The following is a 19,456-nucleotide window of genomic DNA, read 5'->3' on the forward strand; positions in this document are numbered from 1 at the left end:
ATAATGACTATGATTTTGAATCTGCATCTTTCACATTCTTATCATATAATATCTGACCTCCTCTAGTGACAAACATGGTCCACGCACAGGGAGACCTTCTCTAGTGGTTTCCCTGTGCAACATCCTCAGCAAAAAAGACAGCTAAATGATTGACCAATTCAGCTATTTCTGGCAAATGCATAACAAGTAAATGTTCGACCCTTGGGGGGGAAGAAGAAAGCTAAATTTTATTCTCCGTATCATGTCTTGTTATGGATTTAGTCCCTTTCACTTATTGTTTTTGACTTTATTTCAGTTTATTATTACTGTGGCGACCTGCCTACTACAACTCAATGGTAACTCATAGCAACGAAAAACAAAATAATGTTTATATGTTTTTACTGATCTGTTTTTGTTATCATAGTTGCTTGTCTCGCTATGCTTTATTTATTATTGTTCAAAACGGCTTATTATACAAATTAAATTATTTTTATTATATTATAAGCAGCATGTCATTATCTGTCTTAAAAACTGCACTACCAGAATTGGTGACCCAGATTTTTTATGAATAGCAAACTGCAATGTTACACGATTATGGAGTTTGTATGTCAAAATTGAGCAACAATAAGTTATCCAGTGTTATGAGATGCAAGTAAGACATTTCACTTGTGATTTCAAGCGTTGTGCCGCATTCTGGTGAGTTAACATATTTCTGTCATAATTTTAGCGGATATATGTATCATCTGCTGACTTTGACCTGCCAACTTCTCTGATTTAAAGTAGTAAGAAACTGTGTCACTATATACATACTGATTATTTTTCTGCATTGAGCATATTGGATTTATCTAAAATGGTTGACAATGATGCTGCTTCATAATTGGCGCAAGTGGCAGTTAAGCCACCACCTTTTTGTTGTCGAGACCCATCGTTATGGTTTATTCAACCAGATGCACAGTTTAGACTAGTCACATTACCGCCAATGAAACTCAATTTTATACAGTGATTGCCGTGTTAGAATCAGAGGTACTGAAATCAGCGCGTGAAATAATTTTGAGTCCCTCAGCAATGGACAAATACAAATCTTAAAAAAAAAAAAAAAAAATTAATTTCTGTTTATGAAGAATCCGAGACAGTTAAAATCAAGCAGCTGTTGCAAGATTTACAGTTGGGTGATATGAGGCCTTCTCATTTGCTGTCTAAAATGTCAGACTTAGCCACAGGTAACGTAACAGATAACATGCTTAAAACATTATAGATGAATAGACTCCCATCTAACATGCAAGCCATTTTAGCAGCCAGTAGTAAGCCACTTAGAAAGCTACCTGAAATCAATGATAAAATTCATGAGCTGGCCATTCCAGTGCAAATACACGCAGTCCAGGCTCCTGGTCCAGGTATTGTGGCATTACAGACTGATGATTTCTCCAAGCAGGTTGCTCAGTTAGTAGCCATCCAAGCTGAACCTTTTCAGTGCAACCGCTCCATATCACGTCATTGAAATACACGCCGTAGCCCACTTAAGAAACGTTATAAAAGCCCTTCTCTGTGTATTTGTGTTTACTCCCACAAATTTGGTAACAAGGCAAACAAATGCCGCCCACCGTGTCATTAAAACGACCAGGGAAACGAGAAGGGCCGTCGCTCGAAGTCGTGAATGACAGCGGCCGGAATTTTGCACACCTTTTTGTCATCAATAAGAATTCGGGCTAAGGTTTCTTGTAGACACCGGGCCTAATGTTTCTGCCGTTGCACCACATTTTCATGAACAAAGGTGCCTTACCAAGTTTCAACTTTATGCAGCAAATAGAACTCCTATTCAAACTTTTAGTGAACACCTGATATCTGTTGAAATAGGATTGTGCCACCATTTAAGAATCGCCATTTAATAGATTCCTAGTACTACATTATATTGAAACTACCAGACCTCCAATTGCTTATAAACCAAGACACTTACCTCCAGAGAAGCTTAAAGCCGCCAAAGAGGAATTTCAATACATGATGGAACATGGAATTTGCCATCCTTCAAATAGTTCATGGCCCAGTCCGCTTCATCTAGTTTGGAAACGAAATGGTAACTGCCGCCCGTGTGGCGATTATCACCGGTTTAATGCAGCTACAATTCCTGATCATTACCCAGTCTTGTACATTCAAGATTGTATGTAAGTTTTAGAGGGAAAAGCTATCTTTACAACCCTTGATCTTGAGCGGGCGTATCACCAAGTGCCCGTTAACCCAGGTGATATTCCAAAAACTGTGGTTATTACGCCTTTTGGACTATTTGGGTTTCCAGTCATGACTTTTGGCTTATGCAATGCTGCTCAAACGTTCCAACACTTCATGAGTCAGGTGTTAATTGGCTTCGCCTTTTGTGCACCTTATTTTGATGACATCTTAATCGCCTCCTCTTCAGAGCAAGAACACTTATCACCTTTGAGAACAGTTTTTGAACATTTTCAAAGTTATGGTGTCAGTCTTAATCCTTCCAAATGTGTTTTTGACCACCCAAGAGTATCCTTTCTTGGTCATGAAATTTCCGCTGATGGCGTTCGACCTCTTCCAGATAGAGTTACCGCCATCCGGGATATGCTCGAACTATCTATAGTGAGGGACTTAAGAAGATTTCTTGCTATGCTCAATTTTTATCGATGTTTCTTACCTCATGCAGTGACCATAACAAGCACCTCTAAATTCTTTTTTGGTTGGAAGCAAGATAAACGTGTTATATAACCTGGACCCCAGAATCTCACAAAGTGCTCAAAAAATGCAAAAATGATTTAATTTTGGCAACAAAATTGTAGTATCCTTCAGCATCTAAACCATTATCGCTCTACGCTGATGCATCAACAATAGGTATAGGAGCAGTTTTACAACAGAAAGATCAAGAATTATGGAGACCACTTTCATATTTTTCTAAAAAATTCTCACCAGCATAAACCAGACACACGATTGCAAATTATTAGAGATTTATGAAGCTGTCAAATATTTTCGACATATGCTACAGGGACGCATTTTCATGATCTTCACAGATCACAAACCCTTCACTTAAGCGTTTCAACAGCATTCAGGTAAAGCTTCTCCTTGTCAAATGAGACACCTAGACTTCATAGGGCAGTTTTCAACAGACGTCCATTATATTGAGGGTTCGCAAAATATTGTTGCAGATACCTTGTCTCGTATTGAAGAACTAGCTGTTCCTTCGCCAATAAACTTTGCTGCCCTTGCGAATGAACAACACAAGGATTCAGAACTACAAACCCTCTTGAAAAGCAAATCTTCCAGCAATCTCAACTTGCAGCCTATGCAGCTGTCAGCTGGAAAATCACTTTATTGTGATGTTCAGGATTCAAGATTTCGACCTTATGCTCCCTCCGGGTTTCGCCATGCCATTTTTAGTCAGTTACATTATCTGTTGCATCCTGGCGCCAAGGCTTCGAGGAAACTGATACAGCAACATTTTGTATGGTCTAGCATGCAAAAGGACATAGCCAACTGCACACCTTCATGCTTGGAGTGCTAAACATCTAAAACTGTCAGACACACCACCAGCCAACTTAAAAATTTTTATTTTCCCTCATCTCGCTTCAATCACGTGCATCTCGACTTGGTCGGGCCATTGCCGCCTTCTAATGGCTATTCCTATATTCTTACTTGCATTGATTGAGTTACTCGCTAGCCTGAAACCATTCCTTTGGTAGATATTTCAGCTGATACGACCGCAAAGGCATTTTACACTGTTTGGATTTCTCGATTTGGAGTTCCGGAGCAGATTTCTACTGACCAGGGATGTCAGTTCGAGTTCCAACTCTTCACATCACTAAGTACTTGGGCACTTACAAAGTCAGAACCAGCCCCTACCATCTAACTTCCAATGGAATTGTCGAGAGATTTCATCGTTCCTTAAAACAATCAATTCGATGCTACACTGCATTACAGTGGACTGATGTGTTGCCTACTGTACTTCTAGGTCTTTGATCAGCATTAAAAGAGGATCTGAATGCCTCTTCTGCCGAACTGGTATATGGTACTAATCTCCGCGTGCCTGGGAATTTCATATATTCAGTCAATCCATCTATCTGCAACGTCGATCCTGTTACATTCGTGCATCAGCTTAGAAACTGCATGTCAAAATTGCAACCAGTTCCTGCCAGTGCTCATTTCAAACAAAGTGTGTTTGTGCATAAGGAACATAGAAACTCATCTCATGTTTTTCTCAGATGTGATGCTTCAGAGCCTTCTCTCACACCACAATTTTCATGTCCACATCAAGTGCTATCTCGAAATGAAAAAACATTTCACGACCGTTTTAAGCCGGCATTTACCTGGACAACAGAAGCCACTGGAGTGAATGTGTCTTCACCATCACAAATTTCATCTCAAGATCCACATCTATCTCCAGCAGACTTCAGTGTAAGCTGTTCCAAGCCTTCGACAGAAACCACGACTTCCGACTTATCAGATGCTACGACAAGAATACGCTCGGGTCGTCGAGTTCGCATCAACCCAAAGTATTTGTAAGGTATCGTTAGCAGTGGAGAGGAGTACTGTGGCGACCTGCCTACTACAACTCAACGCTGCAAGTCTGGTAACTCATAGCAACGAAAAACAAAATAATATTTATTCTGTTGCTTATATGTTGGTAACAATCTGTTTTTGTTATCATAGTTGCTTGTCCAGCTACGCTTTATTTATTATTGTTCAAATCGGCTTATTATACAAATTAAACTATTTTTATTATTATATTAAAAGCAGCATGTAATTATCTGTCTCGAAAATTGTACTACCATAATTACTTTACTTAATTTTCAGTTAATATTCATGATATTTTATTTAATTATTCATTACTTATTTTGCCTATTATTTTATTTCCCTTTCTTGATGGCATTCTGTAGAGCTCAAGCACTTTTAATTTTAGAAATTAAGAGCTGGTTATAATATTAGAACAAGTTTACAGCTTTTCATAAATGAAAAAGAAGAGATCTTCAGTAAAATAAGCAAATGAAAATAGCTAGAAAACTTTATTAAGATGTGACAATAAAAGGAATAAAATGATAAATCACGTGATAAATTATATAGCCCTTTACAAAACAAGAGCTACCTTTTGCTTAGAAAAATTTTATAAAATGCAGTTAAACAAATCATATAAATGCCATGTAAAGCATATAGTGATTTTTTAGTTTATATCAATCCACAAGCAGAGTCACAAATCAAAATAAGACAATATACACAAGGGAAACAAATGTTCCCATCTCTCCCAAGCAAAATGTGTATAAAAAAATGTGAAATCAGTTATGTGCATTGTATGCATATCTGTAAAAAAAAAAAAAAAAAAAAAGTGAAAAGGCTGATTCTAATAACAAATTGCAAATTTCTTTCAGAATGCAGAGAATTTTTTAATTCCAATTTTTCCAATACTTTATTTAATATATTTAACACTAGTCCTGCCATTTATTTGAGCTGAATGATCGCTATTTCGCTGTTAAGATTGAAAATAAACTTGTTTTTAAATTTACCATACATAAATACCATATGTATATGATAACATAAATGATACATATAATATGTAATAATATATAATAATACATTAATATTCATAACACAATAAAGGAAACTTAAAAGACTGAGTTGCTAATTTGATTAGTATCAGAATTAACACAATCAGTGTTCAAATTTTGTTAGGCACTAAGCTGAATTAACACAAACAATGAATTGATTAATACATAAACTTCATGATAATGGGGAACCTCAATTTTCTGAAACATTTTTCAGATTATGAAAAAGAAAATTTTTAATGGTTCTCAACAACACAAGAATATCTTAATACTCAAAACCACAGTCCCATTACATTAAAGGGGACTGAGTTTCAAAAAATGATTATGCTCACTTTAATTAATTACAGTCAAAAGTCGTTAATCCGGACTCGTCGGGACTTCGGCGATTCCGGATTATCGATTTTTCCGGATTATAGATCATAAGTTTAAATCTGGTAAAATGGCATGCAGAAATTATAAAATTAAAAATATGAAACCGTAATTTATGAAATAAAGAACAATTATAATCTAAAGGGTATCAAAATTTACAAAAAAAAGCTTAATATTTATTTGTTTACTTTATTAAACATTTCTTTCAATGTAAGTTGTTTAAGCTGCTTCGTTTTTTATGTGATAATACATTCACTTTAATTCTATAAACAGACATAATTTCTTGTTCAGTTAAAGTTAAGTCCTATAATTGCTGTGTCGAGAATATCGACTAATTTGTCAATCGAAATTTTTTCGTTTTCAATAACGTCTGTGACTTTCTTCGCTATCGGAAGCGAATTATAATGACGAGGCATTTGATTTAAATCATATCAAAGACGGAGTACATCGAGATGAAATACTACATTGAGTAAGCAATTATAAGCCAAATAAAATAAAAACATCTGCCCTTAAGATAAGGATAGTGCTGACAAATCAACTTCCAATTCATTGCACGCCGCGGCGTTAAAGATAAACAAAGTTTAGATAAACAAACAAACGTTAAAGTTTAGATAAACAAAGGATATGCCTTTATCGATTTTTTGCAGCAATTCCACTTTTTGTTTAATGGACTCCGAAAGATACTTTCGCTTTGTATATCCTTTACATATTAGTAAATATATATCGGAAATTCTGTTTGACATAATCGAAAGTTCAAGCTTACTTTTATAAAATTGCTCTAACAGTCTGCAAAAAATAATAATCCGGATCCAATTCGAAGATTAAGGAACAACGCAATCTGCAACATTAACTGAAATAGATAATTAGATAATTTTAGCTTAGCTTATCCCGTCCGTTATACATTAAACAAGCATTCGTAAACGTATTTTGCGCACACGCAAATTCGCAGCGGTAAAGGTCTTACGCGCATGCGTCAGAGCGACGCATGCGCAGAAAGTTTGTAGCTTTGAGGTCCGGATTATAGATCATTCCGGATTATGGGTGTCCGAATTAACGACTTTTGACTGTATATCTATTTATTCCATTTCAAGAAATTTTCAAGGATGTTTATGCTTAATACAGTAATCATGTCAATTAATAGCTTATCTTCTGCAACTTTCTTAACTGCCTGAAACACTTCAAAAAAAGAGAAAGAAACATCATTTTGAACACAGATTATTAGGATCAATAATTTACATACTTAAAACTATTAATTTTTTTATGCAAAAACCTATAAAGCTGATAACTTGCTTTAAACTATTTTCATTTATCAAATTTGAAGTTTTTTCACAGAGTACTCTGTTTTATAATCTTAAATGTTTCAGAATTAAAAGCAAAAAGAAAATGCTTTTTTCCCTCCCCCCCCCCTTTTTTTTTTTTTTTTTTTTTTTGAAAATCACAACCTAATTCTTTACTCGAATGAAAAGGAAATCTTTCTTTTTCAGTTTATATTTATTAAAATCAATTGATAACTATAATCAGAATAAGAAAAAATAATTTTAAGAACCAAAAAAAAAAAATTCTTGATTTTCTGTCTTAGAAAAAAAGATTGTTCAGTATATTGTATTAATTTTTTTTTTAATTTCTGCCTCATAGGAACATGCATTCTTGGATGCACCTTATGAGCAACAAGAATTATTTATTCCTAGTTACACTAAATAACTATTTAAATTATAATAATAATAAACTACTTGAAATATTTCTTTCTATTTAAAGAACTGTTTTACTGCTTTAAATATCTACTTGCAACTTTTGGAAATCTACTTGTAGCTTTTCAGTTTTCCTGAATGCCAATGTGCAGCTCCTACTGATATTAAATTTGGCCACTAGTTTTACATCTGATGATTTTAGACTTAATGCAAGTCCAGGGTTCAATTCCTAAAATTAAAAGTGTAGGAACTCTATGGAAAGCATCAACCATAGGAAAAAGAAATAAATTAAAGCTATAATTAAAACAAATAAAATGTAAAAAACAGATAAAATTATTTATAAATCAATAATTTCTGAAATAATAAACCACACAAAAAGTTATTTTCATATTTACAAACAAAGCCCTTCAACATCAGTATTGAAATTGATTTTATAATATTCTCTACCTTAATTTGAGAAACTCTGTATATTCAGTACATATCAGTACATCAATATTTACAGAAATGAAATTAGTTGCTTTATGCAACCTTACACACTCTGAGAAAATTTTATTCAAAATCATACAAAACATATACAGTGCATCATGTATGGACAAATATTCACAGTACATACTTAAAAAAATATATATATATATAAAGAAAGGGTGGAAAATTTAGCAATGAATGCAAATTTCAAGCAGAATTATTTGAAAAACATAATTCAGGAAAACAAATGCAAGGCCCATAAACAAACCTGCATGCATAATACTTACGATTCATCAAATATAGGATTGCATGTATTTTTTGCGACTTGAGTTTTCTGTTTCGTTTCTTTATTGCGATCTGGAGTCATGTAGATCTTAACATATGGATCAGGTTTATCTTCTCCTTCCTTGTGAGGTAAATTCCTATATTAAAATATGCAATGATATTTTTTCAAGCACAAAGCATTTCAAGACAGGAAACACAATATTCTAGCTCTTTGCAAAAGTCTGCTGGACTGCAGAATGTTACTGTCAGTTGACAGTTGTCTTTTTTACACAGTTTATATATTTCAGAAAATCCATGACATTAAAATTCGTTTACAGTACCTTAAATAATAACACAACCTCATTTTTATAAATAAAAAACTTGATAAAATGCATCTAGGTCAATGAATCTCTTTTCACTTTAAACCAAGAAAAAGATTACGATGGAAATAAAACAGATTATTTGAGAAGTCTACGCAGAGAATGTTCTATCCAAGTTCTTGTGAAAAGTTATTTGAAGGGTCTAGAAAGGGCAAAGTTAATACTAAACTATGTTCAGAAAGACTGGAAGATAATGAGAATGAGGAACTACAAGAGCTTCTTCATAAAAACCTGCCTTGATCACGAGTCTAGCCTAGTCTGTACGCCTATTGCTGAAATGTCGCGCTACTGCGCAACTTATCCGGCTCTTGAAAATAAGCCATGACGTTGATCATTCATGACAATTTGGAGAGGTCAAAGGTGGTTTACAGGGGGCGACCATGAGTCACAAAGCCATTGAGAGGCAAGCGCAGCGAGAAATTCACGAAACAGGAGCCGTGAGGGATCTGTGTGACATGTTTGTGTTGTATCATAAAAGAAGACACAGACAAAATCCGACAATTTCTATCATGACATGTGAAGTAATACATAACATAATAAAATAAACATAATCATGCAATATTGTCAATAATACTACAAATAACCTGAAATTAAAAGGATACAAAATATTGATGCAAATACAATTGAGAACTTAAATAAAAATATATAGACTATATATACTATGTACAAGAACTGTGCATAATTATCATGATAAATTACGTGGGGAAATTTAAGTCCCGGGCAAGGTGGGCCGCGAGTGGTCATAACGATGCATCTTCCTCAAGAATTACATAGTTCAAAACATTAAGATCAGACATATGATTACATTCTTGAGCCTTTTCAAAGAATTTAACATTGGCCTTATGCAGATACGTTTCAATGGACTCCATTTTAAGGTCACGATGTAGGGTCTGATTGGAGACATAATAATATACGTTAGTTATCATTCTTAAAACTTTGTTTTGAATAATTTGAAGCTTGCTTAACTCCTTTTTCTGAACTGTTGCACAGGCAGGAGATGCGTACGCAAAAATAGGACGAATAATGGAATTGTAAATATGCCTTTTCCTCTTTATATCTAATCTGGAGGTCACAGACAGGAGTGGCGTAAGACTTTGAATGACCCCAATAGTCTTGCCTCTGATGCAATTTATATGATCTTTCCAGAGGAAATTTGAATTATATTTTAGTCCTAAGTAAGTAGCACTTTTGACAACAGAAACGACAGTATCAAAGAGCACCAGCTGGACAGTTAAGGGATGGTTCATTTTATTTTTCTTAAAAATCAGAAGCTTGGATTTGTCAGCATTAATTGCAATTTTCCACATGGCGCACCATTGTTCAAGCTTGGGCATAAATCGTTGTAGTTTCTTTACGGCAAAATTTGGTGACCCAGGCTTGACAGCAAAAGCTGTGTCGTCTGCATAGCAACCCATGAAGAAATTTTGATCCAGATGTTCTGCAGGTAGGTCTGCCACGTAGAATAAATAGAGCACAGGCCCTAAAATAGATCCCTGCTGGACCCCCGCCTTCACATGCTTCTTATTTGAAGTGCTTTCACCAATTTGAATATAGAATGTCCTGTTGGAAAGAAAAGAGTGTATAATTTTTATCAACTCACTGACGAATTTTAAGTTGATTAACTTGTAAATTAGCCCGCAGTCAAATGCCTTCGCCACGTCCAGCATGAGTAAGGCAACGTATCTTTTGTTGTGCAGTGCACTGCCTATGAACTCATTCAGTCTGACCAACTGCTTCGTCGTAGAAAGGGATTTCCAAAAACCAAACTGTTCGAGTGGTAATTTATCCAGATGTGGCCGTATACGTCTAAGGACAAATTCTTTCAAGTATCTTACCCATACTGGGAAGCAGGCTAATGGGCCTGTACCCTTCCGGTTTTGTCAGATTTTTTCCTGACTTTGGGAGCACAATCATCTTTGCAGACTTCCATATTCGTGGAAAATAACTATTGTACAGGCAAGCATTTAAAATACCTGTTGACCATATTAATAGGCAGCCATTTCAGCGCCACATTGTTCACATTATCCTGCCTGGGGGCCTTTCTATTCCTGAGCTTCTTAATAATGTTTAAGATTTCTTGAGGCGAAGTGAGTTCTAAATGACTTTGCCTGTCGTTTGCACGAATCCATTCTGTCACTGTGGAGTTCACAATAGTTGAAAACTCCTGATTGCATGGGGAGGTATTCGGGGTGAACTGCTTATCGAAGTGCTCAGCAAGCGCGTTACATTTTTCAATATTTGTGAGCGCAATGCCTTGCTCATGATAAATTGGCCTATTGACAGTGGTTTTATTTTTTAATCGTTTTACGAAAGACCAGAAAGAGCTACTTGGCTCGTTAAAGCTCTCAATCTTCTCATCCCAGAGTTCTTTACGATGAATAATGATCTGCTTTTTAATTTCCCTACTAAGTCTATTCATCTTTTTCTTCGTATTTGGATCACAGGTAAGATGAAACCTTTTCCTAAGTTTATTCCTGTCTTTGATGAGATTTTTGATCTTATTAGGTAATTTATCAGTGATTTGCCTTCTGGGGATTTTCCTAGTAGCCGCTTTATAGGCACTTTGTATATCTATCGTAAGCTGATTGGCAGCAAGCTCAATGTCATCAGGAGTGCATAATCTAAGATTATTATTGTGACATTCAGAGAGAATTTCATTAAAGACCTTCCAATTCGTCGTGTTGATATGCTCATCCATGACATCCTTAGTTGTACCTAGGGTCGCAATGACCGGGCAGTGATCCGAATCCAGTTCTTGAAGTACTTCAAGATCGAATGAGAAGGAGATGGTGGAGAGGAAAATATCTAGAATGTCACCAGCATTTGGATTTTGCAGCAGATAGGTGTATTCACTAGGAACATGAAAATAGACTGGGTAATTTTTAATGAATTCAGATAATTTAATTCCGTTTTGATTCGTTTTTCTACAATTCCATTCCTGACTTTTAGCATTTGATTCTCCCGCAAGTATGACCTGCTTATTGGTGTCCAGAATTTTGGCCAGGTAGTTGATATCAAGGATATTCTTGGGAGGGTTGTACATAGAATTGAAATAAACATTTCCATAGTGCGGAAGGAGGACAGACACGGTGACTAGCTCATGCCCATTATAGCGCTCATCATTGATCATACAGGATTGCAGAGAGTTGCGGACAAAAATCGCAACCCCCCCCCACCTCGGTGACTTAGACGGTCCCATCTATAACATATATAATTTGGAATTTTCATCTGAGTACTTGGCGTAGCAAAGGTTTCAGTACTCAGAGCCACGTCTATGTCATGACTCGTAAGAAAGTTTGAAAGTTCCGTGAGCTTGTAAGTGAATGCCTCTTGCATTCCAAGTCATAATAGAGATGAGAACATTTGTAGGTCTAACTTGACCCATTATCAACAGTAGAGGAGGTTTTTAGCTCTTGATTAGTTTCCTTAATCTCTCTGACTTGCTGCGATATTTGAAACCCAGCATTTTTTATGACGGAAACGAGTTCCGCGAGATCTGTGAAGTCTTGCTTTGCTTCACTTAAAATATCGGAGTATAGGCCTGAGGATGGTGCCTATGAATATGATTTATTTTCAATTACCCTACTGGGGAAATTGTTAGGTTTGTCAGATTTTCTTTTGGGAAATTTCTCACACCCCCTGAAACTGGAAGTGTGGGAACCCCCGCAATTTACACAGAATAATGGCTTTTCGCTGTTATTCTTATCTGGGCAGGCCTTAATGAAATGTTCTTTACCACATCTGACACATTTGGGTGCATAATTGCAACCCGCTTGAGTGTGATTAAACCCCTGACAACGAAAACATTGCAGGGGTCCTTGTCTGCCTAAGTACTCTTTGAATTTAATTTTCATGTGACATAAGAATCTCTCATTATAGATTTCCTTTGATTTCTCATTTTTTGGAAGAGATATTAAGAACAGTGGGAGTTTGGTGACTTCTCCGCTGCGGCGTCTGGTCATTTGTTTGACATCTTTAATTTGGTAATTAAGTTGTTCAAGTTCGGATTTAATATCCTCAATCGGAGTGTTTTCAGTGAGTCCTCTAAGGACAACTTTTAAGTAACGATCCTCAGGGAGGATATAAGAATGATGATCAACTTGTTTTTCCTTTAGTATTTGAACAACAGTCCGGTAGTCATCTGGTGATTCCGTAATAACTTTAATACTCTCCGTGGGTATATGTTCCCCGTGAAATTTGATTTTCCTTTGAAGGAATATAGCGCTAATTTCGCTCCATGTCAGTTTATTTTCCTTAAGTTGATCACGAGGGTCTTGGAAAATGAACAAGTATGATTTTTTACAGAAATTCAGTGGTGGATTTCCCAAACTGTGTTTTGTGTGACTCCAATCAGCCTAATAAATGTATTGCACTTTTTTGGTATGAAAACAAAGTACTGGAGAGCCCATGAACTTAAGCACTACTGTTTGACATTTGTAAAACAAATAAATAAAATTATTTTTTCTGTTAATTAAGTAAGGCTACTTAAAAATTTGACCAACAGTTACAAACTCCTTATATGAAATATATTATGGCTTCTAAATTTTGTAAAATATTACAGATATTGATTCTAGTAGGAATTATTATACAATAAATGCAATAAATTATTCTTTACATATGAGGGCTGTAAATTAAATTATGGCAACATAGGTATAAATCAATTTTAATGAACTTACAAGTAAAATTGCATTACATTCCTTCTATGTAATCACCGACAAAGATTATAACCTTTTGCCAAATGTCGGGAAGCCCTTGTAGACCAGTGGCAAGGTGTTGATTGTTGATGTGCGTGACCGAGCGCCCTACTGCGTGGAGTACATATGAAACGTCATGAAATTGGTGACCTCGAAGGGGTTCCTTCAACTTTGGAAACTGATCGAAGTCACAAGCACTCTTGTCAGGTGAGTAGGGAGGGTGTTCCAGGATTTCTCACTGCTACCGTCGCAAAAGAAGAGTGACATTGTTTGTGAAATGGCAACAAGCGTTGTCATGCAATATGACAGGGAGATTGTTGTACAATAAACGTGGATGTTTGCGCCGCATAGCCGGACGCAGATGGTGCTGCAGAAATCGGCAATAGTAATCTGCGTTGACAGTTTGTCCTTCAGGTACAGCATGTGTAAGAATCACTCCATCCCAGTCGTGTGCCATAATCAGCATAACCTTCACCCGACTGGGTTCCTGTCAAAATTTCTGTGGACGTGCCAAACCTTTGTGACGCCATTCATTTGATTGACGCTTTAATTCAGGCTCATAGGCCCATGTCTCATGAATGGTGACACTACGCTGCAGAAATGAGTCTCCTTTATTGCGGTATCTCTCCAAGTGGGTGCCAGTGCTATTTCTGTACTTCGGTTAGTCGATGTGGAGGCCCACCAGCGGCAGAGCGGTAAAGTCGCTGAACATTGGTAGTTCGGTCCGAGATTTGAATCCTGCGAACAGGCTGGCTGCGTGGTGTTTTCGTGGTTTTCCCCATGTGTAGCCTGTCTATAAGCCAGTTTCCCTTAAAAAGTCTTCCCTCCCCTTAGGCAGATAGTTCTCGAGGCTTTGCCGTAATTAAATAACCTAACCTAACCTAATCCATGTAGAACCCATCGGGAAGCAATTTTCCTCAAGTTGAGAGATTATGCACCACACCGTTTGATGACTCAGACAACCTCTAAAGATATTCAGTCTATGGTAAAGAGACCGCTCAGGATGTCAATATGCTCTTGAGGAATGGAGGGCCGACCTGTGCGTTGCAAATCCACAGTCTCATTCCGACCCAAACAAAATGCTTGAACGCATCGTGATACGGTAAGGCATTTGTGCCACAGGCTTCCACTAATCCTCGATAGCATTCTGTTGCATTTTTGCCATGGGCAACCTCGATGTTAAGCCACAACAGCTGATCACCTTTTGAAAACATGCTTTAGAGCGATGGAAATGAAACTCCTCACTTTAACGCCACACAACAATTACTCTTCTAAGCAGATCAACTGTTTTTTGCATTCTATACATCAACAACAGCGCCACCTCACCGCTCCTATATCCTATTTGTGCATGCCCGCCCTTTTGCGAGTTTCAAGGTAAAGTTGCCACTATTTAATTTACAACCCCCGTACAAGTCTGTGATGACAACAATAAAGAGTAAGCATTGTGCTCGCATTGCTCCCAATAAATATGGCAACATTGAGGAGAAGTTTTTGGAGAAGCGTAGCGAGACAGCAGATACCGGCAGTCGAGGAGTAGTACAGATAACAGAAGTCTTGAAATAAAGATACATTTTTATTGTGTATCTGATTAAAGTTCTTGATGAATGCAGTGAGAATATTTAATGTGATATGGACAATGAAGATTGGCACCATACCACAATGGTTTCTACATTGGTGACTTCTGGAATCTGCTAAATCAGGCCTTATGAAAAATTTGCAAAACTTTCATTTTTGACGACTCACCATTTCTCAAGATTTCCAAACCAGAAGTATCATTGTAATAAATATCTAGAGAATCACTGTTATCTATAAGGACAACAATTCTTTTCCTCTGGACCACAGATAATTTTATAATTCAGATTTCTATTTACCATTCCTATTTTATTTTCTTCAGTTGAAGTTTTACTTTTATTTTGACTTAAACCTAGCAAAATGTCTGATGTACATGTCATCCAGTTTATAACCGATCAGACCCAATCTTATGGCTTATTACATGTGAAGGTACATTTGCTCTTGTCACCCCCAAGCATATACCAGAAACAATTACTAATTATGTAGTTTCTTATCTTCCTCCAGATATTGTGTCATTAGTTTGGGATTTACTCATGAAGCCATCCAACTGATTTTTATATAAAGCTAAAAACTGAGTTAATAAACCAATTGGGAGAATCTTCTCAGCAAGAAATTCTACAGTTTTTACCTGGACAGGAATTAGGCTCTCAAAAACCTTCCAATTTGCTTGGGAATTTGAAACGTCGAGTGGAATCCTTTAATTGTTCCCAATAATTTAAAGCTAAAACTATTCCTTCAGCATCTGCTTTCGACCATTCAGTCTATTTTTCCAGGATTTCAAGTTTAACTTTAAACAAAGCTGCAAAAACTGCCGACAGAATCTTAAAGTAATCCAACCACAGGGACTACTTTAATTTATCGCACATTCAACCAATCATTTCAAGATATTTTATTTAAAGAAATAGAAAAATTACACAAATGTATTGATCATAACTCCATTTCTTGTGTTTGCTCGCTAAATTGCAGAGATTGCAATAAAGAAAGGAGCAGTTCCAAAAGAAGATTATTCTATTTGCTGGTATTATGGGCATTTTGGAAAAAAACTGTAGAGAATACAAGTGTACCAAACCTTGTTCATGGCAGGAAAACAAAACCAGCACAGAACAGAGGCAACTTATTCCTTGCCTCAAATTTCATGCTACTTGTTCATACATTACTTGAGAATGAACATTTCATTCTTGGTCAATACCGGGTCTAGCAAGTCTTTAATTCACGCAAACAATTCTCAAAAAAGAAATTCTCCCCATCAAACACTTTTCATTACAAATTCCTCAATCATTCATGTTTATGATAATAAAATACTTTCTTTAGATTTCAGATGACAGTTTACTTGGAGTTATCTTATAGTAAATGTTAGTACAACCGTTCCTGGAGTAGATTTCCTCCATTTCTTTTAACTGGTGCCAGATCTTAGGAACAAATGTCTCAAAGATTTAAAGACATAGTTTCACAACTGTAGGTTGCATGAAGAATGCAGATATTTATCCAGTAAAAACTGTTTTTAGTGATACACCTTATTACAAAATTTTAAAAGAATTTCCTTCTATTGTTAAATTCCCAGATCCTAACAATCTGTTAAATACAACATTGTTCCTTGTATCGTAACCAAAGGTTCACCTGTAGCTGTGAAACCTCATCAGTTCGCTCCAGATTGCTTAAAAACAGCAAAACAAGAATTTCAAACTATGGTGCAAATGGGGCCTTTCAGACCTTTGAGAAGCAATAAAACATTCCCTTATTCACATGGTTAGAAAAAAATGAACTTTGGAATGAGACCTGTAGGAGATTATCGCGCATTGAACAGCCAAACAATAAAAGATAAATGCCCAATTCCTTACTCAGATGATTTTACTGCTACATTGCATGGTGCTAAAATTTCTAGTCATGTTGACCTTATTAAGGTGTACCATCAAATATTTATTAATCTCGATAATATTCATAAAACCACCATATGCACACCATTCAGTTTATTTGAAAGTAACCCGCATGCAATTTGGCTTATGCAGTGCCTTCGCAACTTTTCAACATTTTATAGACGAAGTAACATGAGATTTAGAAGGTGTTCTGTCAACAACTTGCTCATAGTCTCTAAATATTCTAAGGAACACTGCAGGCATCTGAAAGCTTCATTTTCAAAACTTCAAGGATATGGACTATGCATAAATGCTTCAAAATACACCTTTTGTCAAATGTATTCTTATTTCTTACATTTTCACCTAAGTGAAAACGGAAACGCATCTCTGTCTGACAAAGTCAAATTTTAGATTTCCCTCAATGTACTGCCTCATTTGGTTTTTTGTTGATTTTTAGGCATGTTTAATTTTTACAGATGTTTCATACCTAAAGCAACACGCATTCTTTCTCCTTTAATAAAATTGTTAGAATGTCATACCAACAAAAAAAGAAATGTTGCCAGAATCGTGTTCAGAACCACGCAGTTAAATTGGAATGAGAATGCTGAACAAGCTTTTATTGCTGCGAAAAATGCCATTGCTCAGGCTACTCTTTTGAGATACCTTATTCCCGAGTTAAGTAGCTGGGTAGATGCTTTAGATGTCGCAATAGGCGGCACTGTTATGCAGTTTCTCAAGAAACATGGGAACCTATAGCATTTTCCTCTATGAAAGTTATTAAAAGTCAAAAGAAATAGTCTGTGTACAACAATTATTTTCAATTTATTCTATGATTAAGAAATTCCAACATATGTTACTGGGAAGAAATTTTCAAATTTATACGGATTAGTAACCATTAATACATGCTTTTACGCAGAACCCCCACAAATGTTCACCTCGACAATTACGTCATTTAGATTTTATTTTTCAGTATTCTACTGATGCAGTACAAAGTCTGACATCCGGACGTTCATTATCCAGAATGATCTAAAACCAGACCTCAAAGACACAAGCTTCTTTTTTTTTTTTTTTTTTTTTTTTTTTTTTGTATGCTTTATACATGGACATTTGATTTTTCCTTTCATAATAACAGATGTGGCGATTTTCAAATAAAAATTCCGATTCTTAATTTCACTTAGGCACTAAACAAAATACCTCATTACGGAAAAACAATTATGTAAGCATAAATTTGTGAGATTAATAATTTGGCTCCATAGCTGAGTATCTGCTTAGCATACATCTCAAACCAAAACATTCACCTATTTTATATCCCCGACACCGACCTGGCGAGTCATTATTATATTTTGCTTTCATCACCGCATGTTTATCAATATATGACAGCTTCATTAATAATTCATGCAGTGATGTCTAAACTTTTTTATATTAGTAATAAGAGTATGGCAACCTTTTATGCCAACATTACGCTTGGTGATGATTATCGATTTTTAAATGCTCTAAGAAATGCTGACAAGGAAAAATTCAACAAAAATTTCTTTTCATATGCTAAAAATAGATTTTGTTAATGAAACTCATAGGTCAAAAGATTACACTTAGTGGTATTTTAATTAAGAATAACTATTATGTTATTCACTATAAACCCAGAAGCAGTGGCAGAATATGTTGGCACTGGACAGCAGAATTTAGGGAAGACGAAATTTGGGAAAGCACTGAGCAGCAAAATTAAAGGATGAGAAGTTTTTTATGATTTAGGGAAAACACTGGGATGTAAAGTTTAGGTGCGGTGAAAATTAGAACTTAGGAAGGCACTATGTAGCAGAATTTAAGACCCGCAGAGACTGCACCAGGCAGTATTTAGCACCGGCCCTAGATAAAGTGTTAAGTATATGCGAGTTTATTTATTCAGGACTTAGACTAGTTTTAAACATGTGCAAGAAATAAACGTAGGTATAGTAAATAAATAACTAAACTAACACAATTCAGGCTTAATTCAGTACGCAATAGGAGCAAGACAAAATTTAGCGAAACAATCTGGCTTTCGTCGCCAATCTTGTGATACACAGCCAATAATGTATAGCACATGCTATTAAGCTAGGCTAAAATTATCTTTACTGATTCTAAGGCATTTCAGGTAATGTAGCAGACTGCGCTGCTCCCTAATCTTCCAGTTTGATCCAGCTTATTATTTTTTGCAGACTGTTATTATTACGGCAATTTTATAAAAAGTAAGCTTGAACTTTCGATTATGTTGAAAAGAGTTTAAAATTCTAGAGCTGCCAATGGATCTACAAAGCGAAACCATGTTTCAATGTCCATTAAACAAAAAGTGGAATTGCTGCAAAAAATGGATAAAGGCATATCCATCTCAATATTACGCAAGGAGTATGGCACCGGAAAGTCAACTGTATATGACATAAGAAAAAAAAAAAAGGAACTTTTTGAATTTTTTGTGGAAGCAACTTAAACTTACATTGACAAACTTACATTTTTAATTGTATAACTTCTGCATGCCATCTTACCAGATTTAAATTGATGTTAAACTGATGATCTAATATCTGGAAAAATCCCAAACTTGAAATCGCCAAAGTCCCGACGAGTCCGGATTTCGGACTTTGTACTAGGCATTTTCAAAGTTCTAAAAATAAC

General features: G+C 35.8%; 1 protein-coding gene across 2 annotated transcripts in view; it reads right to left on the reverse strand.

Annotated features, from left to right (window-relative positions):
- Positions 1-19,456, reverse strand: part of Esyt2 (extended synaptotagmin-like protein 2) — a 147,824-nt gene that overhangs the window by 24,847 nt on the left and 103,521 nt on the right. For both annotated transcript variants that reach the window (XM_085808483.1, XM_085808484.1), the window contains exon 19: positions 8,338-8,472. In XM_085808483.1, coding sequence (XP_085664609.1) covers positions 8,338-8,472 — 135 coding nt within the window. The remainder of the gene's footprint in view (positions 1-8,337; positions 8,473-19,456) is intronic.

Source organism: Stegodyphus dumicola, chromosome X1 (genome assembly GCF_044657685.1).
Source record: "Stegodyphus dumicola isolate Sdum_Otavi_A_Nest chromosome X1, ASM4465768v1".
In the NCBI taxonomy this organism is placed as follows: Eukaryota; Metazoa; Arthropoda; class Arachnida; order Araneae; family Eresidae; genus Stegodyphus; species Stegodyphus dumicola.